This window comes from Phalacrocorax carbo, chromosome 5 (assembly GCF_963921805.1).
Source record: "Phalacrocorax carbo chromosome 5, bPhaCar2.1, whole genome shotgun sequence".
Classification (NCBI taxonomy): domain Eukaryota; kingdom Metazoa; phylum Chordata; class Aves; order Suliformes; family Phalacrocoracidae; genus Phalacrocorax; species Phalacrocorax carbo.
The window spans coordinates 70433537-70443239 of NC_087517.1; the positions used below are offsets into that span (position 1 = coordinate 70433537).

The following is a 9703-nucleotide window of genomic DNA, read 5'->3' on the forward strand; positions in this document are numbered from 1 at the left end:
CCCCTACACCCCAGCACCCACCACTGCACCCCAAAATCCACCATTGCATCCCAGTACTGCACCCCACCACTGCATCCCGGCACCCACTGCAGCTCCCCACTGCACCCCAGCCCCCAGGGCTGCCCTGCTCTGCCCAGGGACCCTCCAGCCTGCTCCGGGTCCCTCAGCCCTGGGGACATCCTGGTGTCCCCTGGTGCATCCCTGGGTGCTCCCCCCAGCCCTCTATGGGGGTCCCCTGGTCCGTGTGTCACCCCAGTGCCCCCCTGCTGTGCCCCCAGCTGCTCCCCCTTGTGTCCCCCACTTTCCCTGGGGGGGGGGGTGTCCCTGGTGTGTCCCCGGATGTCCCCTCCCCCTATTCCCCAGTGCATCCCCTATGCCCCCCCCTTTGTGCCCCAGAGCATCTCCTGCTGTCCCCACCCGTGACCCCTTGTCCTCCCCCCCGTGTCGTGTCCGCCCTCCGTGCCCTCGACCATCTCCCGGTGTGCCCGACAGTGTCCCCGGGTGCACCCCCGGCTGCCCCCCACTCTGCATTCCCTGGGTCCCCCCAGAGCATCCCCCGGTGCATCCCCCGTGTCCCCCACCCGGTGCACCCCCGGGGCTCCCCCGCATCCCCCACGTCACCCTCCCGGTCCCCTAGAGCATCCCCAGGTGCACCCCCGGTGCTCCCCCCCCCCCGCATCCCCCGCATCCCCCTCCCGGTGCATCCCCCGGTGCATCCCCGGTACTCCCTCCCCGGGGCGCATCCCCCGTGTTCCCCCTCCCGGTGCCCCTAAACCATCTCCCGGTGTCCTCCCCCCCCCCCCCCTCCCCACGCCGGTGCATCCCCGCTGCCCCCGCCCCGCGCCCCGCCCCGGTGCCAGCCCGGCGCGGTGGCGGCGGCGGAGGCGCAGCGCTCCCGCCCCCGGTAGCGGCGGCAGCGGCGGCCCCGGCCCGGCCCGCCATGGCCAAGCAGTACGACGTGCTCTTCCGGCTGCTGCTGCTGGGGGACTCGGGCGTGGGCAAGACCTGCCTGCTCTGCCGCTTCACCGACAACCAGTTCCACCCCGCCCACATCTCCACCATCGGTACCGGAGCGGGGGCACGGGGAGCACCCGGCAGCAGCGGCACCGGGGAGCGGGGGAACCGGGAGCACCGGGGAGCCACAGCACCGGGAATCCGTGGGCACCGGGGAGCCGGGAGCCCCAGGGAACTGGGGAGCCGTAGGAACCGGGAGCACCGGGGAGCCACAGGACCGGGAACCGGGAGCACCGAACAGCTGCAGCACCAGGGAACTGGGAAACCGTGGGCACCGGGGAACCGGGAGCACCGGGAAACCATGGGCACCGGGGGCTGGGAGAGCGTGGGCACCAGGGAACTGGGGAGCCCTGGCACAGGGAGCACCAGGCAGCCGTGGCACTGGGGAACCGGGAAACTGGGGGAAGCAGGGAGCCGTGGGCACCGGGAACCGGGAGCAACGGGCAGCCACAGCATCTGCGACTGGGAAACTGGGAGCACTGGGGAATGGGGGAACCAGGAACCGGGAGCACCGGGCAGCCACAGCACCAGGAGCACAGGGGAACTGGGGGCTGTGGCACTGGGCAGCTGTGGCACGGGCGAACCGGGAGCACCGGGCAGCTGCAGCTCCAGGGAACTGGGAAACCATGGGCACCAGGGAACTGGGAGCACTGGGCAGCCGCAGCACTGGGAACCGGGAAACCGTGGGCACCGGGGAACTGGGGAGCTCTGGCACCAGGAGCACCGGGCAGCTGTGGCACCAGGGAACCGGGAGCACCGGGCAGCTGTGGCACCAGGGAGCTGGGAAACTGTTGGCACCGGGGAACTGGGAGCACTGGGCAGCTGCAGCACTGGGTAACTGGGAAAGTGGGGACACCAGGGAACCAGGGAACTGGGGAGCTGTGGCACCGGGAAATGGGGAGCACCAAACAGCTGCAGCACCAGGGAACTGGAAAACCAGGGGCACTGGGGATCCGGGAGCATTGGGCAAGCCAAGGCATGGGTGAACTGGGAGCACTGGGGAGCTGTGGTACCAGGGAGCCACGGTGCCAGGGAATTGGGAAATGGGGAGAACCGAGCAGCCACAGCACAGGGGAACTGGGAGCACTGGAGAGCTGTGGCACCGGGGAACTGGGAAACCAGGGGTACCAGGGAGCTGCAGCACTGGGGAACTGGGGGCACTGGGGAGCCAGGAACAGGGAGCACCGGGAAACCATGGGCACCAGGGAGCCAGGGAACCGGGAAGCTGGGGGCACCAGGCAGCCGCTGCACCAGGGAACTGGGCGCACTGGGCAGCTGTGGCACCGGGGAACTGGGGAACAGGGGGCACCAGGGAGCTGCAGCACTGGGGAACTGAGGGCACTGGGGAGCCACAGCACAGCAAAACCAGGAGCACTGGGAGCACCCGGCTAGCAGTGGGTGCAGTGACCCAGCACCGGGGCCACCTGCCGGGCCTGGGACCAGGTGTAGGCACCGGCACTGCACTGCTACCGGGGCACGGGGCCATGGTGGGGCTGCGGCTCCAGGCACGGGGTGGGCACGGGCAAGCCCTGGCTTGGCCAAACCAGGTTTGGCAGCATGGCGTAGCTTGGGGTGGGCCAGGAGAGGGTGAGGGGACCGGAGAGACCCTGGTGACAGCAGTTGCCATGATTAGGGGGACACTGGGGCACCCTATAACTTCTGCCTTCCCCATCCCAGGCGTTGACTTCAAGATGAAGACCATTGAAGTGGATGGGATTAAGGTGCGGATACAGATCTGGTGAGTGTCAGCGCTGGGCCCCGGGGTGGGGGGCGGATTTGAGGGGGGTCTGTATCCTTCTCTGCCCCACCAGGGTGGGGACTGAGCCCTGATCAACTTGTGCCATGGGTGGTGGCGCTGACCCGCTCTCCCCGGCTGCAGGGACACGGCAGGCCAGGAGCGGTACCAGACCATCACCAAGCAGTACTACCGGCGGGCGCAGGTATGGGGAGGGGTCCCATCCTGGCGCACTGGAGTGGGGAAACTGAGGCTTGGGGGGGGTAATGTGTAAATGGCCGCTTCCCCCCCCCCGCCCAGGGCATCTTCCTGGTGTACGACATCAGCAGCGAGCGCTCCTACCAGCACATCGTGAAGTGGGCCAGCGACGTGGATGAGGTGCGGGTGCGGGGGTGGAGGTCTGGGGGGGGGCCCCCCCGTGGTGGTGCTGGGGGGGGTCCTCACACCACTCCCTCCTCCCCAGTACGCACCTGACGGCGTCCAGAAAATCCTCATCGGGAACAAGGCGGACGAGGAGCACAAGAGGCAAGTGGCCAAAGAGCAAGGGCTGCAGGTGAGCGGGGGCTGGCGTGCACCCCCCGGGGGGGCAGGGCCCCCCCCTGCACTCCCAGGGTCGCCAGGGCCCCCCCTGCACCCTCAGCATGGCCAGGGCCTCTCCCGAACCCCCCTTGCACTTTTCAGGGACGCCAACAACCCTCCTGCAGCCCTCCCTGTGTCCTGGGACCCCCCCACCCTCCTGCAGCCTTCTGTGTAGCCACAGCCCCCAGTGCATCCAGGGACATGCCCCCCCCCACCTGTGCACCCCCAGATCTGCTCTTATGCCTCCCTGTCCCCACCCCCAGCACGTCCAGGGACCCCCAACCCCACCCCTACACCCCCAGCAATGGTCCCCTGCACCCCCAAATCACCCAGTGCCCCCCCCCCCAGGGACCCCAGGGGATGCCCCTTCGCCAGCCCCTCCAGTGCCACCACGGGCAGCACAGCTCGTCCATCTGTCCACGCCTGGCTGTGCACATCGTGGCAGGGAGGGCCGGGGGGTGGTGACACCACCCCCTCCCCAAAATCACGGTGCCACCCCCGGCCCCTCACCCTGTAGCTGGCCAGGGAGTACGGGATGGACTTCTACGAGACCAGCGCCTGCAGCAACCTCAACATCAAAGAGGTGCGGGAACTGGTTGGGGGGGCAGCTGGGGGGGGCTGCAGGGGTCCCCCAGGCTCACCTCCCCTCCTCTCCTGCAGTCCTTCACGCGGCTGACGGAGCTAGTGCTGCAGGCACACCGCAAGGAGCTGGAGGGGCTGCGGGCCCCCCCCCGCACCCCAACCCTGGCCCGCCTGGAGGAGGACGAGCAGCAGCCCCTGGGGAGCGAGGACAGCCCCAAAGCCTGCTGGTGTTGAAGCCTGGGCCCCCCCCGGCCCCCTCCCTGGGCTGTGTTTGGGTGGGGGGCGTGGAGGGTGTGGGATTGGAGCAGTCCAGATGGAGGGGGGCACAGTGGGTGCCTGGTGGCAGGGGGCAACCTGGGTATGGCAGGGGCCGGGCAGGCATCGCAGGGGTGCCCCCCCATTCCGGCACTCCTGTTCCCCCTCGGTGTGCAGGGTGGGGTGGGGGGTGTCGTGGGCCCCCACCCCGGTTTTACACATACATATACACACACACACACACGGTTTGCAAAATAAAGGTGATGCTGGAGGCGGCCCGTGGCTCGTGTGCTGCTGCGGGGGGCTACGGGCACGGTGACGTGCTGGTGGCACAGTGCCACGATGGCTGTGCCCCACTGGAGTTGGGGCAGCTGTCAGCACTGGGGGAGCGGGGCGGCCGCCGCGGACAGAGCCAGGCCACGGCAACCCGAGCAGTTATCAATAATTGAGGCGGCTCTGGGGCTGCCAGGACGGTGTTCCCTTTCCAGGCTGCGGGATGGGTGCGTGGGGTGCTGTGCCCCCCAACTGCTGCCCGGTGGGGCAGGCAGCTTGGTGCTGGCTGTGGGAATGGCCCCACGGGGACACAGGAGCTGGCATCAGTAGGGCCAGCGCAGTCAGAGAGGATGGTGGGTGGCACTGGGATGGTGGTGGGTACCAGGATGCTGCTGAGCACTGGGATGGGGGGGCACCAGGACGGTGGTGGGCAGTGCAGCAGATGGTGGATGCCAGCACCAGAACTGGTGGGAAGGCAGCAGGCACTGGGATGGCAAGCCCAGGAGGCCCTGGGATCGATGCCAAGGCAGCCCCAAGGAAGGAGATGTGCTGGGGCACCCATCCCTCCCATCACCCACCCAGGTTGGAGCTGCCTACCTCCTCCACCCCACGCAGCCCCAGTTCCCGGAGTCCCATTATTTCCCTGACACCCATGGGTGTTCCCAGCCCTCAGCATCAGCTCGTGCCAGGCCGGAGGCATTGAGCCCCACGGCATCCCACGGTTTGTGGCGAGAAGAGCTGCGCCATGCTGTGCCATGAATTATTGAGACAGGTAGGAGCATCGCCTTGGCCCTGTGCCACCCACGCCCTCCCCTGCCTCTTCCTCCCTGCCTTGGGAGGGTGCCAGCGGGTGGGATGGATGGGATGGCTCTGGTTTCTGCCAAGTCACGGTGGGGCGAGGAGACCTTTGGAGCCAGCACATCACGTGGGCGCCGGGCAGCCCTTAAGGTGCGCTGCTGGGCACACAGGGAAGGCAGGTGCGTGCCCGCAGCCATGACCGTCCCCATCGCCAAGTCCTTCTACGACCTCAGCGCCACCTCCTTGCAGGGGGAAAAGGTGGACTTCAATGTTTTCCGGGGCCGCGTGGTCCTCATTGAGAACGTGGCGTCCCTCTGAGGCACCACAGTGAGGGATTATACCCAGCTCAACCAGCTGCAAGCCCGCTACCCCCGGCGGCTGGTCGTGCTGGGCTTCCCCTGCAACCAATTTGGCTACCAGGTAAGTCCCCGGGGACCACCGCGGTGTCCAGCACTGGATGCAAGGAGGAGGGGGGGAAAACACGGCACGGCTTCGGCTTTCTCCTTCCTTGCCACAGGAAAATGGCACCAACGAGGAGATCCTCAACAGCCTGAAGCATGTGCGGCCGGGGGGTGGCTTCGAGCCCAACTTCACCCTCTTCCAGAAGTGCCAGGTGAACGGGCAGGACACCCACCCTGTCTTTGCCTACCTGAAGGCTCACCTGCCTGAGCCGGCTGACGAGGCGGCACATCTGATGGCCGAGCCCCGCTTCCTCACCTGGAGCCCCGTGCGGCGCTCCGACATCTCCTGGAACTTCGAGAAGTTCCTGGTGGGTCCCGAAGGGGAACCTTTCCGGCGCTACAGCCCCCGCATGCCCACCGCCCAGCTGGAGCCTGACATCCAGCGCCTCCTCAAGCTGGCAAAGTAGAGTCGGCTCCAGTGTCCCCCACTCGCTGGCTGCCACCCCCCCAGAACAGCCCCAGCTCTCCGCCAGGTGACGGCCCCCTCCGAAACTGCCACGGGGAGGGGGCTCGATGGGGGCAGAGGGCTGGGGCGACTGGGGTAGTGTGGGCTGGCAGCAATAAATGAGCCGGAGGGAGCGCACCCGTGTCCTTGTGGTTTGTGGGGGGCTGCCGAGGGACGAGCCCCGGGGCTGCCAGGAGGAAGCAGCCCAGGGTGTCGGATCCGGGAAACGGTGGTGTAGGGATGGAGCGCTGCCAGGTCGGCAGCACCGAGCTCCCCGCAGGCATCACTGAGGCTGGGTGCCAACAGCAGCACCCCACCCCAGGGGAAGTGATTTTGGCAGCCGTGGCTCACCCAGCTCCTTCCCTTCCCTTCCCAGGAGCGTGCACCCACAGCGGGGTAGGGCTGGGTTACACATCCCGGGGGAATGGGCACTGGGGAAGGGGGGTGCAGTGACCCCACACGAGCTCCACGCAGCCCCTGGGGCAGCAAAAATAATTAAGTTGCTTCTCAGCAGGGTTTGGGAGAGTGCTGGTGAGCAGAGCAGGCTCTGGGATGCGGGGAAGGGCCAGATCCGATACAGGCAGAGGAATCCCACAGGCTCCCAAGAAAGGAAAAGCCCCCCCTCAATCCTTGCATTGGGCCCCATCACCCTTCACCAGCTATGGGGAGTCCAGGGGGGTGAAGCCCACCCCCAAGGCGCTCCTGCCTGCACCACCGAGCTGTAACACATCGCGTTTATTGCGCCCACAGACACGGGCTCTGAAGGCAGGATGGGGTGGGCACCCTTTTGCACCCCTTTTGTGGGTGACAACATGCTGGACCCCCTTCATGTCCTCAGCATAAAGGGAGCTCAGGCCGTGGTGCTTCACCCCAACCCTACAGCCATGGTCGGAGCCGCAAGGCAGTGGGTACGGCTGAGCCGCTGCCGGGCGCGTGGGAGCATCCAGTGTCGGGCATCTGCCACATCCAGGCTGGAGGTTTGGAAAATAGAGCGATGTAAGGGTCTGCGCTGCCCCCAGGGATCTCCCGGTGCCGTGGCTCTGCACGGTGGGGAGTGGGAAGGGAGGTCCTGGGGCACACAGGGGTTCGTGCCGGGGTACAGACCGGCTTCAGAAGAGTGGGGTCATCTGGCGGGGGTCATCGGGAAGGATGCTGATGGAGTCCTCAGCCCGGCCGCAGAGCAGGCACAGCATGGTGTACTCCTGCGGTATAGACAGGACGGCGGGTGCTGCTGCAGCCGTGTCCGCCACAGCCCCGCTCTCCCGCAGGGAAACCTGAGCCGGCACCTGATCCTCGACTGCAATCAGACCTGCGGGGATCTCATTTCGTCCCCCAGGACAAGCCCCACCAGCTCCCCTGAGCCCATTTTCCAGCATTTAGCTGCTGAATAGGAAACGTGCCAGGGAGGAGGGCTGGCAGAGCCGCAGGGCCTTCCATCACGCAGCCACGTTTTGCTGCTCTGGGCCATGCACATCGCCGACGTTCCCAATCAGGGACTGCGCGGGAGGCAAGAGGTGAGCTGGGCTGCCCCCCACGAAGCAAGGACTAGGGCCAGGGGGCTCTGAGTAACCCCAGGCACAGTGATACAGCTCTGAAACGTTTGAGGCTGGTACCACAGCTCGCCTCCGAAGCCACCCAGCTCCCTCCTGCGGCTGCCAGGGCAGGCAGGAATCAGCAGGGCTGTCCGTGGCAGGGAGGGTCTGGACACCCGGCAGCCTGCAATCATCCCAGGGCGCAGCTTAGGACGTCTCTGGAGTCAGAGCGGGGTGCAGGGGGACAGGCCACTCCCCTGGGCATACCTGGTAGTCATCCACCACACTGAAGGTGTACTCATGGTGCGCGATCAGGTGGTGGCAGTTCTTGCACAGGTCTGCGGAGGAGAGGGGACAGTGGGTTGTGGGGCTGAGGGGACACAGCTGCTCCCAGCCCTGGTGCCTGGGTATCCTCCCCCAATTCCCTCAGACCCTTGGGGACAAGACCCCACCTTCCCTGGGGCAGTGACCCCCCCTCAGTCCCCAGGGTGGGTCCCAAAGCATCAAACTCCCCGACTTCCCCTGCCGAGCACCAAACCCCCCTTAACACCCCCCCACCTCCACACCTTGAGATCCCCCCAGGGCATCAGCTCCCCAGTCCCTGCCCCACCAACAGCATCCATCAATCCTCACCCCCCCGAGTATCAGTCCCCCGAATCTTTCCCCCTCAATCTCCCTCCCCCAGCCCTCAAGCCCCCCCCAAAGCCCCAGACCCCAAAGGTCCCTCCCAGCCCTCAAGCCCCCCCACCCCGAACCCAAGGGTGTCCCCCCCGTCCCGGCGCACGGTCGTAGGTGACGATCTCGTCCCCGCCCTGCAGGTCGGCGGCGCGGTTATCCAGCAGCACGAAGTCCCGGCGGCCGCACTCGGCGCATCCCACGAAGTTGAGGAGGAAGGAGCCGCCCTCCAGGCAGGTGGTGCCCTGCGGGGGCAGCACACGGCTGGGACCGGGACCGGGACCGGGACCGGGACCGGGACCGCCCCGCCCCGCCCCGCCCCGCCCTACCCGCTCCGGGTACTCGGTGCTCACGCAGCCCCCGCACATCCCGCCGCCGCCGCCGCCCCGTAGATCTCGCGAGACTTCCGCCGCGGGGCGTGGCTTATCGCCCGGAGGGGCGTGGTATGGGCTGTCGGTCCCACCACGTAGGCGTGGCTTACTAGATACGGTCGGTGGGTGTGGGCGGAGTTACGGTGGGGTGGGCGGGGTTTATGGGGAGGGCGGGGCCCGCTGCAGCCCCCGCCCCGGGCAGAGTTAAGGTGAGGCGGGTGCGGGGCTGGGCTCTGCCCCGCCATCCCCGTCTCACCGGAGCGCCCCCGGCCTCTGTCCCACCGCCGGAGCGGCTCGGAGCGCCTGCAGCCCACCGTTGGGCTGGGCTAGGCTAGGCTAGGCTGGGGAGGTCCCAGGGCTGGTTGGGGGCAACTAGGGCTAATTGTGGGGATGCCTGGGCTAGCTGGGGGCATCTAGGGCTAGCCAGGGGTGCTTGGGGCTAGCTGGGGTGTACCTGAGCTAGTGGGGGACACCTGGAAGTATCTGTGGAGTGCCCGGGGCTAGTTAGGGGGTGCCCAGGGCTGGTGTGATGTGCCCGGGGCTAGCTGGGGGACACCCGGGGCTAGCTAGGAGGTGCTCCCCAACTAACTGGGAGGTGCCTGGGACTAGCTGGGGCACCCCCTGGGCTAGTGGGGGGCACCCAGGGCTAGCTGAGGGATGCCTGAGACTAGCTGAGGGACCCCCAGTGCTAGTGGGGGACCCCCAGTACTAGGTGCAGGGTGCCTGGGACTAGCTGGGGGACCCCCAGGACTAGCCAGGAGTGTCTGGGTATTCGGGAAGAGCTGGAGGATACCTGAGTTAGTGGGGGATAGGCAGGGCTAGTTGGGGGACCCCCAGGGCCGAGCTGAGGTGCATCCCGGGCTAGCCGGAGGATGCCATGGGCTAGCTAGGGGCGGGGGTCCGCCGCGGGAGGGGGGGGGGGGGGGGCAGCGGGACCGGCCGGGGGCACCCCCCCACCCCCACCCCCACCCGTGGCAGCGGGG

The 9703-nt window shown here is 67.7% G+C and overlaps 3 protein-coding genes across 3 annotated transcripts; 2 read left to right on the top strand and 1 right to left on the bottom strand.

The window, feature by feature from the left end:
* The first annotated feature begins 819 nt into the window (after positions 1–819).
* Positions 820–4433, top strand: RAB15 (RAB15, member RAS oncogene family). Its single transcript, XM_064453062.1, has 7 exons — positions 820–1064; positions 2692–2752; positions 2894–2954; positions 3050–3127; positions 3213–3302; positions 3846–3911; positions 3989–4433. The coding sequence occupies exons 1-7, from the start codon at positions 941–943 to the stop codon at positions 4142–4144; spliced, it is 636 nt and encodes a 211-aa protein (XP_064309132.1). The 5' UTR covers positions 820–940; the 3' UTR covers positions 4145–4433.
* Positions 4434–5258: 825 nt separating this feature from the next.
* Positions 5259–6270, top strand: GPX2 (glutathione peroxidase 2). Its single transcript, XM_064453059.1, has 2 exons — positions 5259–5656; positions 5754–6270. The coding sequence occupies exons 1-2, from the start codon at positions 5294–5296 to the stop codon at positions 6102–6104; spliced, it is 714 nt and encodes a 237-aa protein (XP_064309129.1). The 5' UTR covers positions 5259–5293; the 3' UTR covers positions 6105–6270.
* A 592-nt stretch (positions 6271–6862) lies between these two features.
* CHURC1 (churchill domain containing 1) lies at positions 6863–8842 on the bottom strand. Its single transcript, XM_064453077.1, has 5 exons — positions 8679–8842; positions 8459–8594; positions 7942–8012; positions 7247–7344; positions 6863–7113 (listed from the first exon to the last, which is right to left on the bottom strand). The coding sequence occupies exons 1-4, from the start codon at positions 8715–8717 to the stop codon at positions 7252–7254; spliced, it is 339 nt and encodes a 112-aa protein (XP_064309147.1). The 5' UTR covers positions 8718–8842; the 3' UTR covers positions 6863–7113; positions 7247–7251.
* Positions 8843–9703: the final 861 nt, after the last annotated feature.